Raw genomic sequence first — 27,780 nt, forward strand, 5'->3', positions numbered from 1 at the left:
CACTGGCTTTTTCCATTATGTCACTGTAATCATCTGTTCTGTTTGTGATGTGTGCAGGCATGGTGTTGTGATCTTCATCTTCTCTCCTCTCCTCTTTCTGTCTTCTACCTTTCATATCTTTTACTAATTCTTGCATCATATTCTATTCTTGATTTATTTTTTCCTGCTACTTTTCATCTTGTCTCATCCCATCTTGCCTCTTCTTGTCTATTATTTTATCTTCTCCTCTTGTCTGTTTCTACATCTCTTCTAGTTTTGTCTTATCTTATCTCCTTTCTTTTCTTTTGTTTTCTCTCCTTTCAAGAGTCATGTTCTGGTGGACAGGTGGATTTGCCATGTTTGGAAACCCTGCACACATTACAGCTGATGTAGGCACAATGCTACTGTATCTTCACCTCAGATAAGCAATTGTATAACATTAGCGAACAATCTACAATTCTCTCTTTCTGTCGCTGCTATTGTGAGGTGATGGACAGTATGTGCTGTATTCGCGAGGTGATGGGTGTTGCGTCTTGACTCTGATCTGATGCTCGTCATACACACCGAAGCACTGAGATGAGGGAAAAATCAATATTTTGAGACAACATAGCGAGAGCTGTTGACCTGACCTGAGGGAGAGATGAAGAATGAGAGACGAGAGCAATGAAAGTGACTGAGTACAAGGATGAAGCGCCACACTAGAAACAACATACAGAGAAGAAAAAGCCACAGCTTTGATGGATGAGTCACATATCGTCCCCGCAGGTGTTGTTGTTGAAGCTCCATGAATATTTAGACACATTAGCAGATGAACACAAGAGCAATACGCCTAACACATAGACTAATTTAGCTGTATTGATCCCTCAATCATCTGTCCGCCTGCCTGGACTGATTCTGCCTGTTGCAAGCCAGAAAATTGGTGGAATATGGGTGGTAGAATGAAAAATGCAGTGCATTATAGTCTGTCATGAAGTCATTAATACAGATTATCAGCAGTAAGAGACATACCTTGATTATATACAGTATTTGTGCAGATATACACAGGCCCAGATGCATTTTCTGCTCTGATTTAGGAAGGAAATTCTGTCAATTGGATTTAAAAATATATCAGTACTATTCATTTTGTCAGTAGCTAAAAAAAAAGATAAAATTAGCCATAATTTTTAATGAACATTCATGAGCCATTTCAATTCTGCAGGAATGTGCTGAGTTTTGCAGCCACAGATTATGTGGGTTTGTGTTTTAAGGAAGTTTAGCTTGTACATTTTGGCTCGTATAAAAGCATTATGTGACAAAAGTGCTACTACAGACTGTCTGTTTGTGCATAAAGAGCTTGTACATCTTTTATTAAAGCTCATCGTCATCTGTGGAGTCATCTTCATGGGTGCTAGTTGTCTGATTGTCTGTTACACAGTGATGTTCGAATTAAGTATTTTGTTTTGTAATTTATGACTGGTTGTGGACAAAAACAAAACAATACTGAGCAGATATACTATATATATATATATATATATATATATAAGTATTTATTAATTTAGTCATTGGTAGTTTTCATGCTGTCATTTTTTCATATTTCGCTCATTACCTGTTTTAAGAACCTACGTAGAAGCTCCACAAGCATCTGCACGCAGTGTTTTGCTCTGACTGAGGAACAGCTAGTGTCACCATGGCAGCAGGCAAGGCTAGCGGAAAATACGCCCATAAGCATGTAATGAGGCGACACAGCACCATCTTCACTTTTGCATATGCACATGTGCTTTCCTGTTTGTTGGTGTGTGGCTTCTGCATTACACACCCGAGACCCTCTAGCACACCATCTGGAAGCCTCTAGAAGGCCCACCAATAAGCCTACTCACATGGGACTCATGACTGGTATTAAATCAGTGTGTAAATACCGCACACATTTAACCCTGTTACACGGCACTAATGCAGCTGGGGAGAGGAGGGGCCTTCACAGATCTGTGAAAAGCGCTTCACGTCTATGATTTCATCAGGGCGTTTCATGCCACATGTCCTTTAATGTCGTCCTTAGTGGGGTAGTGTGATCCGTGTGTGTGCACACAAGCTGCGCCACCAAAGCCCATCATAAAACAAGCCCACCCCACCCCCCAAAAAACGAGACACTTTGTTCTGTAGCAAACGTTTATTACTGGAATCACTATTTGTTTACAACAATTAAGCCCAAAATATACTTCGGCCGTCCGCTTTTCGTGACAGTCCGTGCACTGTCCATGTGACATAATTTTGCAGCCCAATTTTTGTGTCCACATGGATGGTGCGCGTACAACAGCACATGTGTGAGTAACTTGAGTGCTTGAAAACAAAGTCCACTAGATAGTGCACATGCACCGAACTCGTAGCCAAAGGAGTATACTTTGAAAGAATTGCGCACTCAACTGTGCATAAGACGGAGCGGAACGCGGAAAATGAAGTATACCTGGCCCTTTAAGTATTAAACTTTTACTAACTTGTCTTGCAGAATTTATGCTACAAAATTAATGGTACAATGCTTTGATTTTTAAAAATAAATTATTTTTTTCAAACTTTTTTTTTTTCCTTTTCGTTATGGTTCTCCCACCACAAAAAAAATTCTAAATCATAATTTTTTTTGTTAAAATTACTTGCTGTCTATGTAGTTCTTTATTTTAAAATATGGAACAGCTATGGTGAAATAGGTTGTTTGTGAGTCATATAATTTTGCTTTTTTAAAAAAAAACAAAAAAAAACAACCCCCTAGATCATTCTAGCAAAAAGATAACAATTGTGGTGCCGTGTTTTGCACCTTTCAGAAGATGTTGAAATCTAGTTATGATTTTGCTGTAATTTGCATTAAGTGAAGTTTCTTTGGCTAACCCAAACCTTCTCTTGTTCCACAGGTGATCTCTGCGCTGTCCAAAATCTCCCACAACAGCATTGCACAGATCAAAGGCATCAGGTAATTCATTTCCTCCACATGCTGATTGTATTTCCTTTCAGTACTGGTGTGTCTTGAGTCTTGAGGGATATTTCACAGCACTCTCTTGGACTGCACCTTTTATGTGGCTCCATTCAGTGGGCCTGCAGGTAGAAGCAGTTGGCACAGACCACCGCATATGTGCGAAACCTGTGGGCCAAAACCCATGAAGTGTGTGGTTGTCGCTCCCCTCAGGTGTTTTAGCGGGGTGGAACCTGCCTCCCTGCTTTATAGGCGACTGGGATCACTTCCTGTCTCATTACTTGGCCAGTCTGTTTGCCCTGCTTCGCAAATAAAGCCTTTTATCCGACGGGGTAATGAGCTGATGGAGCGAGCCATTAGGCGTTTTGCCAGAGCGGGGCGGAGGCGATCAAGGTCTACCATTAGTCAGTAAAGCGTAACAGACTGAGGGGTGCCTAAATCACTTCCGGTCTTCACCAGGCACGCTGCCGCACAGGGATGGCCAAAATACTGCCCATTGATTTGTCAAAAGTCAGGACTGAATCTTTTGTATTGGAAAAATTTTATGATTCTCCATTGTAAAAGTTGTCTGAAGTAATTAGAGGAAAGATTTTAAGATGGATTGTGGCGGCAGATGAATCTACTGTGACTAATGCAAGCCAAATATGCACCCTGAGCAAGTCTTTTACACTTGACGTTTTAAGTGCGCTGGATTTTGGGAGTTATAGTCGCATAATTTCCTGGCTGTATACAGCAAGCAATGAAAGGCAGCTTTGTTTTCATCGATACCACGACGTGTGTCACAGCTTTGAGGGCGGAAACAGCATGTGCTTTAGTTGTTAGGCCGATGGTAACCCACATTTCTTTAAAAAGACCTTTATTTTAGTCTGTTTTTACAGTTTTGTGCCGTAGAATTAAGGCTGAATAAAATTTGCTGTCTGTTTTACTTCCCTTTCAAGCATCTCAAAAAGCAAGAAATGTCTCGGTGTTGTTTGGAACATTCCTCGAACACCCTTTTGGATTTGGTTTAAAGCTGCCTGCAGATGTTTTTCCCGACAGGGCTTGAAATTCAGCCACATTCTCGCATGCAAAATGCTCAATATTCAATATTCAAAAGACTGGATTTCTCTTAGCACAGTTTGGTTGCATTGTTTTATTAAAGGGCTCCTATTATTCCCTTTTACAAAGTCTTGATTTTGTTTTTGGGGTGTACTAGAATATGTTTTCATGCTTTATTGAATTTATTTTTATTTATAAAAAAATGCATTATTTTTCACATATTTTACATTATTACTGCTTCTCCCCAATCTGGTTGAAATGCATCATCTTTGATGAAGCCCCTCCTTCCGAAATATGAAATGTGCTGTGATTGGTTAGCTGGCCTAGTGTTTTGTGATTGGCAACGCTTAGCACGTGTTTGGGAAATGTCCCACCCCTCCATAACCACAAGTTCTTCTCTAGTGTAAATAAATAAGGATGGTGTCAAATTTAAACCAATTCGAGCCCGATTCAGACCCTGACAATGTTAACGAACAAGAGGATCGTGCTGAACGGATTTTAAGCACGGATTTCACAGGACGTTTCAGAGTGGTATGTTTTTCGTATTTTTCTTATAGATTTGATGTTATCCAGCATTTAATCATTTTTGTTGGAAAACTATGATAATACAAACAGTAATCGTTCACAAAATCATGGATATTTTTCCTAAAGGGCGGTAAACAGTCTTACAAAAGCAAGAGCTTACAAAATCTTAAGTAAACTACATCAATACTGTAATGTTAGTTAGTAGGCTAGCTTCATTTACATAATAGCTTAGCAACTACATAAAACTTATAATTGGAACTCTTAATAGAAAATACAAATAACAAGACGTACTTACAATTTGTGATCCAAAAGCAACAGATTGTTCCGACAAAGTGGGAACGGCTGCGTCTTTCAGGAGAAGCTTTTATGCTTATAGCCTGCATTGTACTCTCTTCTGTCTGCTGTTCTCCGTAAAATATGCAGTGCACAGACAAACGTTTAGGTTATGATGTTCAGTAACAGTGTTAAAAAATGTTTTACCTCTCTAAGTTCGTCAGCCTTAGGACAAACTTTTTCCGGGGTGGAAAAAACAGCGACAACACTCCTCGTCTTCTCTAGTGCAGCAGGGATCTAGACGGGGATTATTTAAACAAGATCCAGAAAAAGTGCTTTGTTGTCCAAACGAGCCGTTTGTTGTAGTTCTTGGAAAGCGGATTCTGTTAAATAAAATATCTCCCTTTGGAGTGGACTTGAGCTTTGTAACTTTGCAGATCTTTTGCTCAAACAGCAACATTACACACTAACTAAAGTTGAAAAAGTGAAAAAGCAAAATAGGACCCCTTTAAAGAAAGACCCTAGAGAGAGACACCTCCATAGCATCTTTTTGCTCTTTGACTTTGGTTAATGGTTATTCTGAATGCCTGTTAATTAATTTAAGCCATCACAAGATACAGAGTGCCGCTTCATGGAGGGACACTGTGACATTACTCACAATGAAAATCTTCTTTATATGGCTGTTTTTTCAGCTGTGACCACATCCTCTTCCTTTGAGCTTTCCTGCCTACACAAGTTCCAACTGGCTATTATACATCTAGACTATTTTAAATCACTCACAGTCACATCTTTAGATATAAACCACCGCTTTTACATATGGCGGTCCTGCTTCAATAAAAAGGCCTTTTACTGAGTAGCAGGAACAAGGAAGGGCAAAGTGTCAGTCATTAGTGCAGCACCTGTTGACGTGATCTCTGGTTTCCCTCTTCTCAGCATGGCATGTATCTGAACCACTGCTCTCTAAAATTCACTCAGATTGTATTTATCACTAAATGGTCTGTTATGTGCAGATCACAGTATATGAGACAAATCACCCTCCTTTTACTGTATTTGTGTGTTGCATTGTTCAGTACAAGGAACTAACTCGAAAAAACAAATTTTTATCCAAAACCTACTAGTGAGTAGGTATACTCACATCATAAGTAACTGATTTGGAACATTCTACATATAATAGGCCGGAAGTCTGCGTCATGCAAATAGCACACAAGAGACTTGATTCAGTTGACGAGAAATAATGCTTGATAGTGAATGCACTCTCAAAAAGAAAAAATGTACAACTTTTCATGGAGGCAGTACCCTTAAAGGGTCAACTTTGTACCCTATTTACCCATAAAAGTTCATTGTAGTACCGTGAGGCTACATATTACTACTCTAGGGTACTAAAATGCATCTTTTTGGGGTAGATAAGGTACAAAGTTATCCTTTTTGGGGTACTGCCCAGAGACAAGCTGTTGTACCCCTAAAGGTAAAACAATTCTGATAGTGCACTTATGTTTGCATTCTGCCTGCAGTCAACGTACTCTGTTTTAGACCAGATATACATTTAAAATCTCTCTGATACTTGAATTTAGAAAGGCAAAAAATATTTTGTCAACACAAATATAGTCATGTTTTTTTCCATAAATTATGTTGTCAATAGGTGTCAAAGACTGTCACCCATGGATTTAACATCAACCTGAATGGTAACCCCCCCCCCCCCCCCCCCCTTGAGACACGGGCAAGATCTCTCTCTCTCTCTCTCTCTCTCTCTCTCTCTCTCTAACACACACTTTTACTTCCCATAGATTACATGTGCTTTTATCTCTTACATGTATAGGATGTCACCGACTGACATGTGAACAACGGCCTTTTATGCATAATGCCATACTGTACACTAAATATGCGCTAGCTACATCCAGTCATTCATGCACAGAGCCACTGTATGCTTTAGACATGCACAATTTACCTTCATCATCCATTTACACATTGCTATGCATTATGGATGTGCACACACATCACATGCAAGATGGTGTTGTCATGTCTTATACAGGGACAAGCATAACAAAAGAATGACAAAGCATAATGTGCATTACATGAATGGTTTTGCTCCTGGCGTTTGATAGAAGACAGAGATTGCAGAGCAGATTGAATCTTGTACGCATCAGATAATCCCCCGCATCCACTTTATTGATTTCTGTGGTGATGGACACTGCGCTTCTATGCAATGTGAAAGTGCTGTATCTCACTCAGTCTGTATCTCACTAAGTCCTGAGAGAAAACCAGAGTTCGAGCTGCTGGTGGAGTTATCAGATAGATGTTCTCCTCTGATCAACCTTCCTGTGATATTCCAGTATGAGCCGGACAGGATCAGGTGCTCTGGGCTGCTTTGGATACTGAGGGATTACTGGACTCACTGGAATATAATCGTACCTTTTGCTTGCAGTTTTACTCTGATGATGAGAAATCAGAGACATTACTATTGAGAGGAAAGAAATAAGACATCAGGAGGGTTTTTAGTCTTGAATATAGAATTACATTTTACATTATAAAACGTTATCAGATTAAAACGTAGTTTTATTTTAATTATGAAGTAAATTTTTATTGTATTATTTTCTAAATACATTTCTTTTTTATTTTATTTTACAAGGCACATTATTTAAAGAAAGTTTGTCTTCATAATCTCGTCAAGATGTAACTTGCTCCGCCTTTATACATTGTAATACAGAAAGACTGAAAGTGTGATTATTACTTTTATACAATAGTTTAATAAACAAGATGTTAATATTTAAGGTCCTTGCACACTTAATCCGAAATTTTCGCATGCGTTTTTTTGTATCCGTCATTCTGTGGCTCTAAATTGTCAAAACACCATTCAAATGCTTGTTACGGATGCGAAAAAAACGCAGAAAATCGAACCCGATCCGAATTTTTTTTTTGACGGACGAATGTTTCGGAGGCAGTGTGCAAGTGTGATTGACATAACGTGAGGTCGTATTTATTTTTTAACGTGCGAAAATTTCGGACGCGATTTTCGGACTCACTGTGCAAGGGCCTTAAGTAACTTACATTTTAGACAAAATATATCCAGTTACTTTGTGTATTTGTGTCCTTTTTTTGTTCTTATGAATTAGCGTGCTTGAGCAAATCAGTTGAATGAAGGACCTGTGTCCTTACTGAATGAATCACTGGTTTTGAACGGATCGTTTTAATGATTCAGTCAGTGAGTCTTTCATAAAGGCAGTCATTTGTCGCCAGCTATTGGTGTAACAAGGTAACCTGCAGAAAGAATCACTGAATTTTTTTTGTGTGTGTATTTTATTAGAATGACAGAGTTGTGCATTTGTATTGTTAAAGCATTAACAGCATGCATAGGTTTATACAATAAAACTATGCAAAATAAGGAAATTTGGTGCAAAAATACAAAAATTAGGCTATTTATTGTATAATTTAATACAAAAAACAAGTGCAAAATTGTATCAAAACAACATGTTGTCATATCATATCAACTAGAGATTCCCACCAGAAATCATAAAAGCTTCCTAAATGGCTGGAATGATGCTTCTTCTGTGTTAATGTGATGTATAGTTGTATAGACACTTTCTGCATTTTGTAATCATACTATGGTGTGTTTTCTAATCTTGTGTAACCTAATAGAAAATGTATAAGTTTCACTTTTTCCCCCTTCACTTCATGGAGCAAACTACTGAACGCTTCAGATGTTTTAATATCCTTCAAGCTTTTCTGAGCCGTCGCTCACAGAATAGAGAGCAGAGCACATATCTGTTTCTGTGAGATAAAAACCCAGGGATACTGTTTTCTTGGACATAAATGGAATTGAATAGAGTTTGATGTGTCTGCAAAATCCAATTAAAGCGAGTATTGGCCTGATGTGTTTTAGGCTGTAATCACTGAGGGATGGGAGCAGCTTTCATATTATTCTGATTTCAAATGATCAGGTTTGTCACAGCTCCTACATTTTTGTGTGGGTGAATATACAGTAGACGTTGCCTGATGGTTTATTAAAAAGTGAATGATTTTAGCTAAAACAAAGACTCCTAATTGGTCCTATGTGAATATTTGATGTCGACAAATTAATCACACCACAGTAGGGCATTGTGCAATGATCTCTATTTAGCATAGCACCTGCACCAGTCAAAAGTTGGACACACACACACACACATTACTGCATTTGTTTCCTTTTATGAAATGAAATATATTTTTTATCGGTTTGCTTTGCGATTGGTCACAAATACAGTATTTAACGGTTAGAATCTGATTCTAGAACAGCAGAACTAGAAAGGTGTGTTATAGATGAATATGAAATTATCCATTAGAAAAATTTTTCCAGCTAGATCCATGCAGAATGTTATTTAAGTTAGATGTAATTTGTAGACAGTTTAGATGAGCAAACAGTGGTATCTTTTCAAACCCATAGAAACAGTAACTAGAGAATCTGTAAACCTTTACCTTTGCTTTGACAGGAGATGCAGGAAGCAGTGTTTAATTCACGTGATTAATTAGCATGACATTTGTGAGCAGGTTTAACCTTCTTTTATTATAAACACGTCTGAAGCAGATGAGGAGGAAGGCCTTTTGAACCAAGATGTTTAATTAGCGATTCATTTGATGAAGCCTTGTAAGCAGGCTAATTATTTTGCTATCTGCAATTATTTCATCATGCGATACAGCATCTTTGTGTTATGAGTTCAGAATGGTTATAGTCTCTCGCCACAAAGCCTTGTTTTAATCAAATACATCTGAGCGAAACATTTATACTTTCACCTCAAATACGTAATGCTTTAATTTGGAGGTTGTTTTCTTGCCAACAATGAATGTGATGCATTATAATGAGGAGAAAATTAATGTTTTGGCTGCCATCTACAATTGAGCTTGTCATGGTGACATTTTTAAAATCTTTTTACCTTTGATTGCAATTGTTTTAGAGTCGTTAGGTTAGGGCAGCACGATAATGGTTAAACTGATAATCACGATTATTTTGCTCAATTTTAATCGCGATAATTAATCACGATTATTCTCATTTGAGAAACTACAGAGAAAGAGAAGAGACAGTTAACAGTTTACACACACACACATATATATATATATATATATATATATATATATATATATATATATATATATATATATATATATAATTTTTTTAGGGGTGTAACGATTCGTTTTAACGATTCGATTCGATTCGTATCGCGATTCGTGGTTGTCGATATGATTCAAGGACGATATTGGTTCATTTAGAACGATATGATCCGAAACGATTCAGTGACTTGAAATCGATTCAGTGACTTGAAATCGATTCAGTGACCGTTTAGCCAAAAATTCTTGTAAGGGAATCAGGTTTCAATTTATTATGGATATAAACAAACAAGTAAACAACAATTAATGTCAAATGCATTCACATTTTATTTGAATAAAGTAGGACTGCACGATTATGACAAATTATAATTGTCGATTATTCCCTTGAAATTGTAATTGTGAATATTAATTACGATTATCACAACATTGAATGATGTTTTGAATCGTTTGGCCTTGGGACCCACATTTCCCCATGGTCATCAAGCCACGACCCACCTTTTTAGGAATTATATAGGCCTATTATAATTAGGGCTGGGTATCGTTCAAAAAATTTCGATACCAATACCGATACCGATACCTTGATTTCGATACCGGTTCCTGAACGATACTTTTTTCGATACCAATTTTATGAAATCCATTTTAACAAGATTACATAACACATTACCTCAGAAAAACTTTGGTTTTTATTTTTTCAGTTTGACTCATGCTCCTTAGCCAGTGCACAAAGGAACAAAAAAAGCACAAAGGAACAAAATATTCCTTATACATATACATAAGGAACAACATATTTTTTTATAAAGAGCTCATGCTCACCAAAGCTGAATTTGTTTGATCAAAAATACAGCAAAACTTGTAATATTGTGGAATAGTATTACAATTTAAAATCTTATTTGAATATATTTCAAAATGTAATTTACTCCTGTGATGTCAAAGCTGAATTTTCAAAATCATTACTTCAGTGTCACAGGATCCTTCAGAAATATGAAAACAGTTTTTGGAAACTATGATACATTTTTTCATGATTCTTTGATGAATACAAATTTCAAAAGAACAGCATTTATTTGAAACAGAAATATTTTGTAACATTACACGTTTTAAGGTCATTTTTGATCACTTTAATGCTTACTGAAAAAAAAATTCTGACCAACCAACACATTTTTGAACGGCAGTAGGTCATTATTGCAATATAAACACGGTCAGAGTGATCAACAAGGTATCTCTTCATTTACCAGTCAAAGACGGAGCCACTTTCTGCTCTTATGTTTACTCCGTGCACTGTCAAGGGCTTCATCATATCTGTCGTGGTACCGGTCTTTGCAGCAATTATTTTACCGCAAATACTGCATCGCGAGCTGTTGGCATCGAGCCTGGAGAAATGCAGCCACACTTTTGATCGACTTTTCCACATCTTTAGAGTATTGTGAGTGTGTGTGCTCGCGTCTCATTGAGTATGTGCGCGAGTTTGTGTGTGTGTGCTCGCGTCTCATATGAGAATGTGCGTGGACAGTTTGTGTGGGCGCGCACGTCTCATATGAGTATGTGCGCGGAGAGTTCCGCGCGTCTCGTGTGTGTAGAGTTTGCGTGTATGTGCGTGAGCGACTTTAGGCGTGTCGTTGTGCATTTCATATGTATTTGTTTGAGCACTGACGTTGACGAGTTAACCCCTTAGGTATCGAAATCTGGTACCGAAAAACAAGTCATTTTTTGATACTCGATACTACCGAGGCAATTCGGTCGGTACCTAAAAAGTATCGAACTCGGTACCCAGCCCTAATTATAATACATTTGTTTACACAAAAATTGTTGACACACAAGTTCTGTCCCCCTTTACTTAACATACAAAAAAAATTGTAAGAATATGTCAAATACTGATAAAACAGTAGGCACTGCGAGGTTAAGCTATTAAATAGCAGTCCCAAACTAGTTTTTGTTAATCCTCTATCAGAGGTGTGTTGTTGGGAGGTGTGAGGTGAGGAGTTGGTCACATTGTCAAAGTGTATATGTGTTTGTTAGCTTGCTATTGTGTGGGTGAGGATGTCCGATGTCAGTATCGGTTAAAAAGGGGGCCTCTTTGTGCATCTGACCCCAAGAAAAAAAAAAGCCTCCTTCACTGGAGCCTCCTTCACTGATTTGCCTCCTTCACTGGGGCGGCAGTGGCTCAGTGGTTCATGTAGGTTGTCTACAAACTGAAAGGTTGGTGGTTCAATCCCCTGTTCCACCTGACCAAGTGTCGAGGTGTCCATGAGCAAGACACCTAACCCCAGCTGCTCCCGACGAGCTGGATGGCGCCTTGTATGGCTGACACCGCCGTCGGTGTGTGAATGGGTGAATGTGAGGCTATGTAAAGCGCTTTGGTGGCCATAGGTCTGTGAAAGCGCTATATAAATGCAGTCCATTTACCATTTTACCAAAAAAAAACAAGTGACAGTTTGCTTAGATCATGCTTAAATCCCTCTAGTAATATGACTCAAGGTCAGAGTCTTTCATACCCTATAGCTCTATATTTCTCTCCCTCTCTCTCACTCTGTCTATCAGAGAGGATAGCATCCTCAAGTGTCATGATGTTGGGAGGTGTAAGGTGAGGAGTTGGTCACATTGTCAGAGTGTATGTGTGTTTGTTAGCCTGCTATTGTGTGGGTGAGGATGTCCGATGTCAGTATCGGTTAAGAAGAGGGGATCTTTGTGCATCTGACCCCAAGAAAAAAAAGCCCACAAAATTAGATCGTTAAATCCCTCTAGTAATATGACTCAAGGTCGGAGTCTTTCCTACCCTATAGCTCTATATTTCTCTTCCTCTCTCTCTCTCCTTTTCTCTCTCCATCACTATTCTTTGACATCTCCTTAGAGAGAGTAATACAGCGTAGTTATGATTGAAGAGGTGGCCTTCTGTCATCATGAGATTGAACTTTATTGTTAAATTTTCTGAAGAAAATGTCAATGCTCTATGCCTGTGCATAACTAAATGCGAACAGCACTGCCATCTTGGAACTAGGGATGTACACGAATATTCGAATTTTCAAATATTCAATCTGTAATTATTATTCGAAAAATAAAATACTATTCGAATTTAGATTTTTTTTCTTTTCTTCTTTATATTTATTTCGCAGTTATAATTAAATGCACTGGGTGGCGCTGTGGAGCATCTTTAACAAGTGGATTGTATTTGATCACATAATGTTGTCGTATGATATCTTCTGATAGCAAAATGATTTTGAGACATATGCCTCCTTTAAGTTTCGTTGAGGGAGACAGGTTTAAGAACAGAAACCGCAAAGTGCTGTTAGTAATCGTAACTTCACTTTGCACGCTGTGTCTCTGTAACGTCTGTCAGCGCAGGGCGTTTTCTCACTCGAGCATATGGATATTATTGTTTTTCTCAACATGAACGTGAAACAATATAAACACGATAATGCTGACTCTAGTGCATGTACGTTCTGTACGATTTTGCTGTGCATATTAGTAATCTTGTGGTGAACAATTAATCCGTTCAAGTTAATACACAGAAACAAATTGTTTGCCATGGTAATCTTTAATCAAAATCTGAAAAGTTACTTCCGGTCTGGAATGGCGTTCCTTTTCTGATGACGTCAGTTTGACGGTTTGGGTTGAAAACGCTTAACCACTCCCCTCAAACCGTTACCCCGGATTTCCACCAACTGCGGATCGGCTCCGCTGCGTGTCGACTCCGTGCTCCGCCGTCCTTCAATACCCACCAGGTCCGGATTTGTTGCGGAACGGCTGCAGCCATGACTGACAGCTGAAGTCACAAGTAACAGATCTCGCGAATTCACGTATGATCACGCGATATAAGTGCTGAATTGCTGCGGAGCTCTCCAGCATCCGGCGAAAATAGAAGCTCTGCGTATCTGCTCCGGAGGGCTGCAGATTGCCGGAGTCGGAACGCAGCCGTTCCGCAGTCAGTGAAAATACACACATTGACTTTAATGGAAACCTATTGACTCCGCCACCGTTCCGCAGTTGGTGGAAATTAGGGGTTAGTCTGCTATGAGCAGAGATGGAGAGGAGGAGCGCTAAAGTAAAACCCTGCCCTCTGTTCAATGTTCCGTTTCACTTGGAAATACGTCACAACACTGGGGAAAAGTCGTTTGCAACATCTGGTTCACAGGGACTTTAAATGCTTTTGTTCTTTATATTTTTGGTTTACACATTTTGTTTGTTTTCAACTAAAAGAAAACATTAAGATAGTAAACTTGTTGTGTATATTGCATAATGTAAGCTTGTGACAAAAACGTAAAAAAAAAAACCTTAAACTAAAAAAAACAACGTATTTCTCATTAAACGACATTTAAATAAACGAATATTCGACTTTTACGAACCCGATTATTCGAATACAATATTTTTTGAAAAATGCCCATCCCTACTTCGAACAGTCAACGAGGAGACCTTGGTGAATGGAAGTGTATAACTTTCTGTATCAGTGAGTCATTAAGTCATTAATTTAAACGATTTGTTCAAAAACTCTGATTCTTTTATTAACAAAACAGCTAACCATTCTTATGAGTGAGTCATTGAGTCATTCACTCAACCAAATTGATTTGTTTAAAAACGATGATTCTTTCAGAAACAAAACAAGATTATGCATGAATCATTGAACGCATTGAATCATTAGAAACACAACATGTTGCAGCGATTCTGCTGTGGGTTTGTTTGGATCTTCTTCTTTTTTCTTGACAGCAAAAACAGGCAAACTATTTGACTATGTTGTGTCTAAAATGTAAGTTGCTTAACTGCTTGTTTATTGAACTGTTGTGTAAGAGAAATATCCCATCCTTGCCTGCTAATCACATCTGTGGTGATATATGGCCATAACACACTGTTGCTTGTGTGATATTTTATATAATTGTATATAATATAGGACTCTTTCCAAACATGATGTGAAGAGCTCCATGATGTTTTGTGTTACATGGAAAGAGTGCATAATTCAAAGGTGAGAATCTATTAATCTAAATGTTGTGACTTTGAGGCGTACCCTATACACGCTAAAGCGAAAGTGACACGGCTTGCCTCAAATTCACTTTATTTTCCATGCCTCATGTTTTTTGCATGCCACATAGCACCTTTTGCCCCACATAATGTGCAAGATTAAGTGATTTGATGAGATCTCTAGAGGAAGTGGCATGCCATTAATCGAATAATTGATCGGTTCTCCATTTGCAGCTTTCTAATTGGCTGGTGAATGTTCGTGAGCCCTGGATTTAAAACCCCCAGCGGGTCAGCTCTCTGAGGAGTCTGACACGCAGTTATTGAGAAAGGGGCTGAAGTGTTTGCATTTAGGTGTTCCTGTCAAACTGCAAAAGCCTGTGTCATTCAGTCCTGCCATGGCCTTTTCACTGTTCCAACCATATTCTGTCAGAAATCAGATAAGTGCCTTTGAAACATCTGTCATATTGTTACAAATGTCAATCATGGAGGAGGTGTTCATGAATAAACCCACCTGTTGAATTATGGATGTTGAGGAGTGAATCATGATATTCTTTCCTTCTCTGTGCAGTGGCTAATGCTCTCCTCTCTCTCTCTCTCTCTCTCTCTCTCTCTCTCTCTCTCTCTCTCTCTCTCTCTCTCTCTCTCTCTCTCTCTCTCTCTCTCTCTCTCTCTCTCTCTCTCTCTCTCTCTCTCTCTCTCTCTCTCTCTCTCTCTCTCTCTCTCTCTCTCTCTCTCTCTCTCTCTCTCTCTCTCTCTCTCTCTCTCTCTCTCTCTCTCTCTCTCTCTCTCTCTCCCCCTCCCCAGGCCCTTTCCATCAGAGGACACTGCGCTGAATGAAGATGATGTGTACCGGAGCTTGGAGGAGTTGGCAGAGTAAGTGTTTTAAATCATAGAAAAAGAGTATAATGGTAATTAGCATAAACAAGGTGGGCTTTAACCCAAAAGTTGTGTGTAAAAAGTCCAGGCTCTACATAATAATCCTCCCATTTTTACTGTTCATACTATATTTTCAGATCAGTGGCTTAAAGTTCCTTTGCATTATTCCAAGCTAAATTTACTCTCATGAGGTGGTCACTTTGTACGTGATATTGGTGATGATCAGTGATCAGCATTAACCAAACGCATTTGTTTGGGAATGCTAGATAATGATTACGATAATTTTTTAGTGATTTCTGGGAAGTATTTTCATTTGTATGTCACGTTGTATTGTACATTTGTATGTACTAATCCTTGGAAATAATTTGATTTAACAATTATATTTTATAGTGTGCAAATGTGATCAGTAAGGCAAAATATCCTGACTATTTATGAAGAGGTACTTAAAAAGTTCTTGAATTATGAAAAGACAATATTTATGAAATTAGTGTTTATTTTTTTCATATGATATATAGAGCCATTTCACATGGCTATGAGCATGATATTTCTCATATATTTCCAAGTGTGTGATACAGCTTTTATTGGGGAAAAATCAGTTTGAATGAGCAAAGCATATCTTTGTCATAGTATTCTTTCAATGGTTAAGGGTATTTACTATGACTGGGAAAGCTCTGGTCAATGGATTTAGTAAGAATCGTACAAGAAGTTTGTGCCCTCTTTTTATTTGCTCTTCTATGCATTTAAAGTTCTAGGGCTTTGTTAATGATCCCATACTTAAAGTTTCCACTGTCATTTTAAACTTTGGATGTGCTGCACATTTGTACCATTTTGTTATATTATGATTTTATTTTATTTTTTACTTATCTATAGTATTTACCTTGTTTATAATTTAAAAGATAATAAAGATAGAAGTGAGATCTCTGATTGTAGTCCTTGATAACCAAAAAAGTTGTTACGAACCCTGGTCCTGAGATCTTGTGTGCCTACTTGAGGAAGACTGCTTTGTGTTTCATAAAGTTAGGTTATTAAGCCACATTCAACACAAAGTCGAAGGTCACAATACTCAAGTTTACATTGAAGGTCATTCAAGTAGCATTCCAGTCATGCTACTTGAAATTATCTGACCTCAGCTGGACAATACCCAATGGACCATAGCTTTAGCTATTCCCATCTTGAAAATTGTCAAATGAAGAAGTCAGTTGTTCCTAGGCTGTCTTAAAGTCGGATGTTCTAGTGCTCTGTTACAGAGGTTATTTTCAACTGGGAAATGAGAAAATTCCAAGTTCTGATTTTTATGGAATATGCAGCATTAATTAGTAGCATTTAAATGTGATTGGAATGAAATGGTGTTTTATTTATCTATTTATTCATTTAGTCACATCTACAGTGTCCTTAGTGTCCGGCTGGTGCAGTCACTCTGGTGCAGAGGACGGTCGTGACACAAATTGTGCTGATTTGTCACCAAGATAATGTTATCCAGCTGGGTGACATAGATGAGATATTATTAATAATTCCAAAAATGACCTGACAGTCAGAAGTAACAGTCTTGAAAACATCAATTCAGTAATTCTGTTTTCAAAACATCAAGGCATAAAAAAACACATTATCAACAAATGTAAGAATTCCATCAACGTGCTCAAAACTCTCTCGCACTATCCCCGGGACATTGGGCCATCTTTACTGTTGAGTCCTGGTCTATGTGAGGCCATATGTGGGCCTTTGACATTTACACTGTCTACGGCCTCTTGCACTGATCCATATCGACTTAAGACGCTTCCTGACATGGCCTCAAGTGATTGCTGACCTCTTTCAAAGTTCTTGATATCCCTCTGCCATCTGACCCCTCTTTACATGCAGATTCACGTTGAAACACATCTCAGTGCCAAATCTAATAGAGGTTAAACCCACAGCCAGAGCACAAGCAATCGCTGCGCTGCCAGTGATGGAACAGTGAATATGAGCAAATTAATGAAACTACCCATCCATGCGGACCCATGACCTTTTACAGCCATAAATATGGTTCAATTCCAGCACAACACTGCTGTCTGATTAATGGAAAGGTCCCTGATATGATGCGCCGGGACACAGTTTAACAAGCACTTTCATCAGGCTGCTCGGAGCTCTCTTAATTGGACTGTGATATCATTGTCTGCTTTAATGGAAATATGCATGAAAGGGTTTTCTGCAGTGCTACTGAACCTATGGAAGTCATGTAGCTTCAATAGGTTTATTCATATAAGCCCTGTGTCTGTTTCTATTAGATTGGAGATGTTTCTCAACATTGTGCCATATGTGGGACCAAAGAGAGTGGGAATGAGAAGACTGCTGATTGTCCTCAATAATATTGTCGTGTTTTTTAGCTATTGAAGTAAAGAGTGCGGTTCATTCGAAGAGATAAAAGGCAGAAAGTGCTAATCAAGGTACTTTTGTGAAAGGTTAATGATGTTGAAGAAGCTCTTTAGTCGGGTTTACTCTTGAATGTGAGATGACTGAGACACTCCTCTTCCAAAGAGCTTTAAAAAAAGAGGCCGCATTCACTCATACTGCTTATGGCCAGCAGTTTAAATGAAACTGTGAGGAATGTAAGTACAGTCAGGGGAGGGGTGTGCGATACTGACAAAATTGTATCTTGATATTTTCTGGGATTTTATCGATAGCAATAATTAGATAATTAATTTGCTGAGTGTGCTGGTACCTTGGTAGATTTAGGACTGCCATGGACAGCTGACTCCCAAAGCTTTTGATATTCTTAATATTCTGTTCTGGTGGTCAGTTTGCAGCAGTGACAGAATTGATCTTTTGCAATAAGGTTAAAGTGATTTTTACCTTTTATGGGCATTTTACCTTTATAAAGCCATTTTTTCTAAACTAATTAAATGTATGCATCACCTTTTGTGTCAAAATTCTTACATTTAATCAATAAATTCAATAGGAATAATAAGACACAATAGGGCTGTTACCAATCAAATTAAATCAGTATCAACTAAATGTATCTTTGCTATGCAGAGGAAACAGAGAAGCTGCATTTGAAGTGACATTTAGGCCTCGTTTACACTGCAGGTCTTGATGTCCAATTCTGATTTGTTGCCTATATCCGATTTTTTCGACCGTCCGTTTACAAGTTCTTTCAATTGTAACCCATATCCAATTCATGTGTTTACACTTGCCATACTGTCTGAAACATTGCGCATGCTTAAAGGGGGTTCTTGCACAGATGGATGAATGTGAAATATGCTTGATGCTAGCTTTGCGATATAGCTTATGCGAAGTTCTCCAAACATCACCATGATTTTGAGGCGGAGGAGGACGAAAAGTGCCATAATTGCAGCCTGCGCATATGCTTCAGTTATTGTGTGCGAGAGAGATCTCAGGACTGGTGGGAGCAGATTATGAAATTTAAACACAACGCTTTGTTGTTTTCTGCGAGTTGCACATGATGGGCCAATGTGTTTCTGAAATGATGTAACAGTGATTCAGAAGGGGAGCTTCATCATAAACTATTGCGTTTATTTTACACACACCTCTGTAATTTGACATGTTAACGGGTCCTGTGCGAGCGACTGTGGTCTTGAGCACTGTGTATTCGGGTATGCACTGATCCGAACTGACTACTGTTGGTAATTGAGTGGTATAAATATGGCAGGATTGTTAATTCTGGGTTATTATAATCTCTGAGTTCACATCCAATCCAGCCATACTGGATTTCTCAGCATCATTGTCACTTTCCACTATATTTCATGTGTTCATCCAAAAACTGGCAAAGCATGAAATTGTTCAATTTTAGCAAGCAGGCCGTCTCTTTCTCCATCAAATAGCAATCAAATGTTTGGATGTACATCATGTCAGCAATGATTTACTTTATCCTAACTGATTGCATTCTCACCTGAGGCATTGTGGGTAGTGGAGCCTCAGGCAAAAGCACTCTCTAAGTCTTCAAGAGGGACAAACTACTGCCATTGGCACCTGTCTCTCCTGGCACATCAGATTGAACTCTGCAGCCAGCAACCTATTCAGTCAAGATGATGGACGGGTTTGGAAGTTTAACTAACATTCAGTAGAATCCTCAAATAATGTGCAGAACATCTCAACCAAGTAGTTTGCTGCTCCAAGAATCCGCATGTCTCCATCAACATGCCACATTACTGTTTATTTAGCCCTCACAAGCCATTCTATAGGTAGCAAATGACAAAGATTTCATTCAAATTAACGTTTCTTTACACTGAAAAAATGGCTTTTTGATTTTGCTCAAGTGGTGACAAAATTAATTTATCTTCATTTAAAACATATTTTATTTGACCTTAGTCAATGTTTTTTATTTATTTCAGCTCAATTATATTAAGTAGATTCAAAATATTAAAGTCTGTGTTTTTGGTTAAATGGAAAAGACCTGTTAGTGTTTGACATTCATTTATTTCGTACATCTAAAAGACTTTCTGCACCTATCGCAGTGCAAGTAGGTAGTTTCTTGATACTGCACTAGAATTAGCACAGCTATTGCTCATTGAGTGAAGCAACATATATTATAGTCCTAACATATGCAGCCACCCACAACCTAACCATAAGTTCTACTCTTCAGCACTGTGGTAACCACAAACATTTCAACATAACTGAAACTATTTTAAATGCCATAACTGAACATTAAACATTGACAGGTCTTTCCCACCACTCAAAAATGCATAAAATAACACTTAATTTTAACATTTACTCTTCTGATCCAGCTCTATGCAATGCATGTTGAGAACTAGCAATCCTCTTCTCAGTTTCAGTTTTTTAATGCAACTAAAATGATTAAAAAAAACAAGTGATTCATGTAGTCCCAGCCAGAGGGCGCATTGAACTTACGCATTGTCCGTCATTTTGATGGACAGGGTCATAAAAATTCTGTCATAATCTATTATTACCCATCATTTTAATTTTCATATTTTAATGATAATAAGCCATTTAATAGGCTAAATGAAATAAACTGGAATGAAAATGTTGAAAGATACAGTCCAACTTACCGAAATCCTCAATCAGTGTTTCAACCGCAGAAAGACGCCAAAAAAACCCAGCTTGTAGCTCTTTTAACAGCCAACCATAGACTGTAAAAAATATGGACAAAGCGTCTGTGACGTCACCCATAGACTTTCTGAAGAACGGTTTTGAGGCCATTTATGGGGGGTATGGGCGGCTCCATCTTGGAAAATCTTGGGAAATCCTAACCCCGCCCACCTTCTGGCCAATCCATATATGGGTAAAGGACGCGAGTCCGGTTATTCTGCAAATGGAACAGCGCGCGTCACTCAGCTCGCTCGCTACTCCGGTTATCTCTGTATGTATATTTTAGGCAACAATAAAATGAAATATGTTATAAAACACCACACTAACTCTTTTCGTTTTCATTTAAAGAAATCTTAAACATTATAGCCACACAAATGTGGTTCAGGCAACGCGTATTGATTATATTCAATAACGTTAGCCTATTTATAACAAAACGAAATATAAAACACAACACTGCCTCTTTTCGTTTAAATATAATATAAAAATATGAAACATTTTAATATGGTCCAGGCAATATGTGCATTTGTACTAAACAACAGATGTTGCAGTAAACAACATTACAGATCATCTTCGTTGTATTAAAATTTAAAATGACAAAACTCAACCCAGTCTCTTTTTGTTAAATTTCAGTTTTATCAATATTAGCCATTATAAAAGTATAAGTAAAAGGTACAAGAAGCTATACAAATAAAGCAAACAATTCAGTCAAACATACAAAGTCAGCGCTCTAGTCTAACCATACAACGGTAAAGTTAAATAGCTTATAAAGTTATGAAACTTCACTTAGCCCTCAGCCAAAACGATTGGCCAGGGAACAAATTATAGATTCACGAGACCAAAAATCGCCCGTTAGATATACACAAGACGAATTATATCTCATGTTTAACCACTACAGAGACGCCAGAGTCAGCGGCAAACGTCAGAACAACTAGCCGAGGAAAGGCTGTTCCAGGCGGGGTACATGAGTGCCGAGCGCCCGGTGATCGTCTGGATCTCACAACCTGGATAAAATTTTCATAAATCTTTATAAATAAACCACAGAATTGAGCTTTAAACAACTACATTCTCGCCTGAAAAACTCTTAAAACTACATTTCATGATACAAAAACAGTAGTATTATATTTCAACTGTATATTAAAAAATGGCGCTTCTTATGTTGTCATTCTCCTTGGCACAGCCTATGCTCGTTATCAGCTGTCAATCAAGCTATCAATCAAAGTTAACCACGCCCTTATTTGTCATACATTTTATATCTAAATACGATCTAAACTAACGAGTTAGAAAAAAATTCACCCCCCTCACAGTTGTCAGGCACTCGGAACCTATTGAAAAATACAAATAAAAGTCCATGGGACCAACCTGTAAAAACATGAATTTATGCTGTGAAAATGGACATTTTAACATGGGGGGTCTATGGACATTTGCTCCCTTTTGGGACCTGCCCCTAGCGGATTTTCGATGTATTGCAGTTTTTCGCACTTCCGCACTAGGCTTCATTTTTCAGATTAGAATGTTGCCGCTTGCAGCCAACATGTAATTCGGAAATTAATTTCATTTGCTATTATTAAACTGATATATCACTATTATGAGTAAACCACTATGCCTGTTGTCTTCAAAAAGGCTTTAAGATAGTCTGAGACTTGAGGTCACATCTTCTCACAGATATGCAAAATGTTGGCTGCCTTTTCTTGCCATGCCATGCCATGAGTCCATATGTTCTGCCAGTGTTATCAATGTTCCCCTTATCTTCCCTCTTATTACTTCATCCCGAATTACTGTGATCAGTTCTAGTATGACACTGCGTTGAAGTTAACTTTTATTGACATACTGTTATGAGTTTGGGATGGATCCTTTGTTCTGCTCTAAACTTAGTTTTCCCTTTCTGGGTTTGTGGTTTGCTAAGTGAGGGAAATGTTCAATAATGCTGTAACACAAGTGAATTCAGCACTTTTGAGTGGCCATGATGGCTTAGACAACATGAAACCACAAAATATTTCACAATCTAAATGGAGAATCTTTCCACACTTACGATATACAGATTGTCAATTTACACCATATTGAATCAAACCAGATTTTTTCATTGGCACTCATACTGTAGATGTATTTGTATAATGCCCACTCACCCGGACCACAAGTTGGATCAGCCTTAATAACATTAGTTTGACAGCAAAGCTGGTCTTTTGATTTTTGTATTCTTGTATAAAGCAGCATTTTGTGCTCTTTGTGCTCACACTGATTTAACATAATGACACTTAATGGGGTCATGTCTTTGCATACAAAAGTGGACATCCTATTTTTTCCATCCAGATTTAAGCCACAGTGAGTAGAAAAACCTGCTCCTTTTGACACATTCTGCCTTCATTTATTCTACCTGCTACACACAGAACCTCACAATCCTTTGTACAGATCACTGCACCTCACATAGTGCAGTTAATGCTTGTCCTTAGGGATTGGAGGTCACACAATAGATGCCATTAGAAATCTTTTTGCCTCAGTTCCTTTGCAGTTTGGGACCCGTGTGCTTCAGAGGAGTAATGTTTTTTTTCCCTCAGTCTACATTGCTCTGTCAGACAGCAGCTCTGCTACTGGGGAAAGTCAACTCAGCTAATGAGGGAGGGCAGCAAGCCACCCGTCCTTCAGGGTGAACTGTACAACCTCAATTAATACTTCAAACAATCTCTTCTCCATGTGGACACAGTGCTGAATGTTAGATTGATGCCAGCACCTTTCTTTTATTAGCTTGTCCATTCCTACCTACTGTTCAAACATACGCATGCATGTCATGTTTTGTCATTTTGAAAAAGGAACGACATTCAAATCATGTTCAAAAAGGTAATTATTTTGAATTCAGCAATTTCACAGTTCTCTCATAGGGTTTTCAAAGTGAGTGTAGTCTTATCCACATACTGCTCCTGCTGTAAAACACTGTTTTAATGAAAGACAGTTCAATAAACTTTGTATATTTGACCATTTCATCCTTTTTTTTAAACTGGTCCTTTGAAGGAGGTATTTATTGACAGGACATGCATTTCTCCTCTGAACCTTCTAGTGGCTTTACATGAATTACAGTATTTTTACTACTTTAATTTAATTTTGTGTGCGTGTGTGTGTATATATGCATGTATATATGTGTATGTATGTGTATGTATGTATATATCACAGTATTTTTTTCCTCTTAGCAGCCACAGGTGCAAACCAAAGAATTTCAGTCACTCAAATAATTAAAATGCATAAAAATTATACTCTTAAGTATTATTTGTTCTGAAAGTCAGATGAGTGACTGAAGGTGGTGAAGTTCTTTATAAAACTGTGCAGCTGTTCTGGATGTGCAGGTATAGAAGGTCACGCTGATGGATTAACACCCAGCAGCTCTTGCCAGACTAACAATCCTACAATCCTCCTACAATTGGCAACTCACTCTGGCTGGCTTCAGTCTTTTTTTTTTTTTCATGATCCAGTGAAACTGCTTTGTTTATAAACTTACATGGTGATAGCTTAGATATGTATGTATTCTACAGACACAGGTGCAGGATGTTGTGTGCATTGAGCAGCTAGTCTGTTAACTCAAAACCCTGCTGAAAACCCCCACTTAAACCAGCCTGGTATGCTGGTCTTGGCTGATTAAGATGGTGGTTTTATGAATGTTTTAGCTAGTTTAAAAGAGTCTCCCAGCCTCGCCAAGTAGGTTTTTTAGGTGGGCAGCCAGTTTATCAGGATTGAGGAATGCATTTGTATTTCATTTCTCCATGAGCCGATGAGGCAGTCAGCTAATCTCCTGGGTAGATGTTTGATTCAAGCCGCATTAGGTTTTCACGCTTGTTTTAGCCTGCAATTGGACACATCAGCAGAAGTGAGGAAGGTACTTGTTGCTGTCTGGTTGCAAAGCAGTCTGGTGTGCATGTTTGAGAGAGTGAGTTCTTCTCTTAGGGAGGAATGGATGACTGATTTGATTGTTGATGTGAGAGCACAGCTGGGACCAAGACACCTTCTGTGATGTCAGCCTGCTTTATTTCGGCCATTCCCTTTTTTCGCCTGAGAGAACGATGGCAGAGTGTGCAGTGATGGATGGCATCGCTGCAGTCTCAGGGCACTTTTGATGTCTGATAAACACATACACAAGCTAATCAGGGTTGCAAACTATATGTGATGACACAGACTATCTCCCAAATATGTCATAATTCTGTCTCAAACACTTTGTTGTGTAACCATGTGTAACCAGGAGCGATGTGATAAAAAATGATATATACTTTTTCAGGATTCTTTGATAAATAGAAAGTTCAAAAGAACCACATTTATTTGAAATAAAAATCTTGTGTAAGATTACAAATGTCTTTACTCTCACTTTTGATCAATTTAATGCATCCTTGCTAAATAAAAGTGTTAATTTTTTTTTTTTTTTTTGTTATTATTTTATAAATCTTACTGACCCCAACCTTTTGAACAGTAGTGTACTTCCAGACAGAAAATTACTCTCAGAACAATAAATTGACAAAAATCAGAAAATGCCTTGGTGTTCAAATGCTTGTCAAATCTGTTTTATTTATTTTTTATGTATTTTAACCCACTTCTTCCTTTGTGCCCTTTTTTTTGCACAGTGAGCACGATGTTGGAGAGGACGACATATATGACTGCGTTCCCTGCGAGGATGATGGGGACGACATCTACGAGGACATCATCAAGGTGGAGGTTAGACAGCCCATGGTGAGTGAGACACCATACGGACGACCCTCATTGGTGCGTGTGCGAGAGAGGATATAGATGGATTGTTTCCTGTCAATTCCCATGGCTGTGCGCGTGTTCATTTGCTCTGCTTACATTTGCTGCTTTGCCTCCTTAATGCTGCAGATCAGATACATGCAGGTAAGTGTCACGCTGTACCGCACATGATTCTCTTACGATCCTTCAGTGCTCCTCTTTCCTTTCCTTTAAATGTGTGTCGGCGCAAGCCATTGAGCTTTCTACGCATATGAAGAACCTGTTGAGCAGGCCCAGATTCCCTCTCACATTGACAGTTCATTGAAGTTCCAACAATTTTATTTATCAAAGAATAGGTGGCCCAAAAATAAAAATTGTGTTGTCATATATTTACCCTCAAGATGTTTTGAAGAGTAATTACACTGCAATTTTCCATACAGTGAAAGCATATGGTGACCAAAAAAAGATCTTGATAGCCCCTCAAATCCCATTTGTGCATGCTCATATACTTGCCACATGAAGACAATGATGCCAGACTTTCATATTCTTTTTAATATTTGGGGTATTTTTTTTAACATTTAAGCACACAAAAAAAAACCCAGTTATTATTTCATGCGAGAAGTTGGGCTGGGTATCGTTTTAATTTTAGCAATTCCGATTCTTATCAGATTCCAGTCTCAATTACAATAAGGTAAAAACAAAAAGAAGCCAAAATTTAGATATCAAACATATTTATTCTGTGTCTTTTTGTTAAATATTATGTTGCAGATGAATGCCATTAACAGCAGCCTAAAGAACAATATCCTATACTGTTTCTTAACTGTTTACATTCACTTAAGACAAAACTGGCTGTTTACAAGGATATTTTGACATAATTTTGTATTTGTCCGTTAAAGAGCAAGACACGAAAAAGAACTTCATGCATTGTGCATACACTACATGAGAGGTGTTTTTGTGCACATGCTTTGGATGTGTGCACAGCACAGAAAACAGTGTGCAAGTGCCAAATTGAGTTCTCTCCCACATATTATTGTGCTTGAATGGTTTAAAAATCACAGGAATCGATAAGCAGAATCGAAATGCGTTTTATCTTATCAAATCAACGGTTCTTGGAAATTGTAGCCACCAGGGGTTGCTTACCCTGTGGTCTGCGTGGTCCTAACAACCCAGTATAGTGATGGGGACACTATACTGTCAAAAAGTACTGTCCTTTGGATGAGACGTTAAACCGAGGTCCTGACTCTCTTTGGTCATTAAAGGGTACATAACATGCACAGTTTCACCTAATCTCATGTTAATCTTGAGTACCTATAGAGTAGTAGTGCATCTTTAATATCTCCAAAAAGTGTTTAGTTTTATTATATTTATAAAAGAAAAATACAGCTTTCCGATTCTCTCCGGAAAAAGTCGAGGTCCTGGAGGCGGAGCTATAGAGTCAAGCGGTAGTGCTTGATTTCCAGCAAAAGACAGAAATCTGATCCAGTTGTACTTGCATGAATGGGGTCTTTTATCACTGGGACCACTCCACGTTTTAATAGCAAACGATTTGCAAATCCAGCGTCGACCTGAGCCTTGTTAATAAAACATTCGTCACTGAAATGACCAGAACACACAACCGCTCTTGGTACACTCCGTTGCTGCCCCGGAAAAACAAACTGCATCCACTGTTCCTGTAACACTGGGTTCTTTGGAAAGCTGAACACGGTAAGCTTTCCCTCACATCCAAAAACACACTTTTTTGGAGACATTCTTGAACAAATCCTATGCAGCGCTGCCGATGATTTCCTGTTGAAGCGCGTTGATGTGCGCGGTCTCGCTCTCCTCTGGTCGACGTGTGCGCGGGCGCGCTTTTCCGAGAGAAATGCTCATATAAGGAGTTCCACTCTCATCTACGTCATTAGATCCACGATCGAAAAAAAACAGCCGAAACTTGTACCAACCCGGAAGTAAGATTTTCGGCACAGAAATTCTCCGTTATTCGTCCAAAATATTTTTTTTAAACTTTGCCCATGTTTAGCATGAGAATCCATCTCTTTAACACTGTAAACAACTCTGAATACATGAAACACCATTGTACCCCCCCTTTAAAAATCCTTCAAAAAAGAGTTTACCCATTGGCCTCTGTCCATCATCATGGCCTCTTAATAATCCCCATATATATACTGATTGGCTTCATCACTCTGTCTCCTCTCCACCAATAAGCTGGTGTGTGGTGGGCGTTCATGCACAATATGGCTGATGTCACATCATCCAGGTGGATTCTGCACATTGGTGGTGTTTGAGGAGATTCCCCTCTGCCATATGTAAAGTGCTTTAAGTGTCGAGAAAAGCGCAATATAAATGTAACAAATTATTATTATTAAATTTGGAAACAGTGCTAAAATAAAACTGGTTCTCAATAC

The 27,780-nt window shown here is 38.3% G+C and overlaps 1 protein-coding gene across 6 annotated transcripts in view; it reads left to right on the plus strand.

Moving 5' to 3' along the window:
• The window catches only part of vav2 (vav 2 guanine nucleotide exchange factor), a 196,593-nt gene that overhangs the window by 128,625 nt on the left and 40,188 nt on the right, over positions 1-27,780 (plus strand). For all 6 annotated transcript variants that reach the window (XM_079847736.1, XM_079847737.1, XM_079847739.1 and 3 more), the window contains exons 3-5: positions 2,856-2,914; positions 15,572-15,640; positions 25,279-25,384. In XM_079847736.1, coding sequence (XP_079703862.1) covers positions 2,856-2,914; positions 15,572-15,640; positions 25,279-25,384 — 234 coding nt within the window. The remainder of the gene's footprint in view (positions 1-2,855; positions 2,915-15,571; positions 15,641-25,278; positions 25,385-27,780) is intronic.

The sequence above is a fragment of the Squalius cephalus genome (genome assembly GCF_949319135.1).
Source record: "Squalius cephalus genome assembly, chromosome: 17".
NCBI lineage: Eukaryota > Metazoa > Chordata > Actinopteri > Cypriniformes > Leuciscidae > Squalius > Squalius cephalus.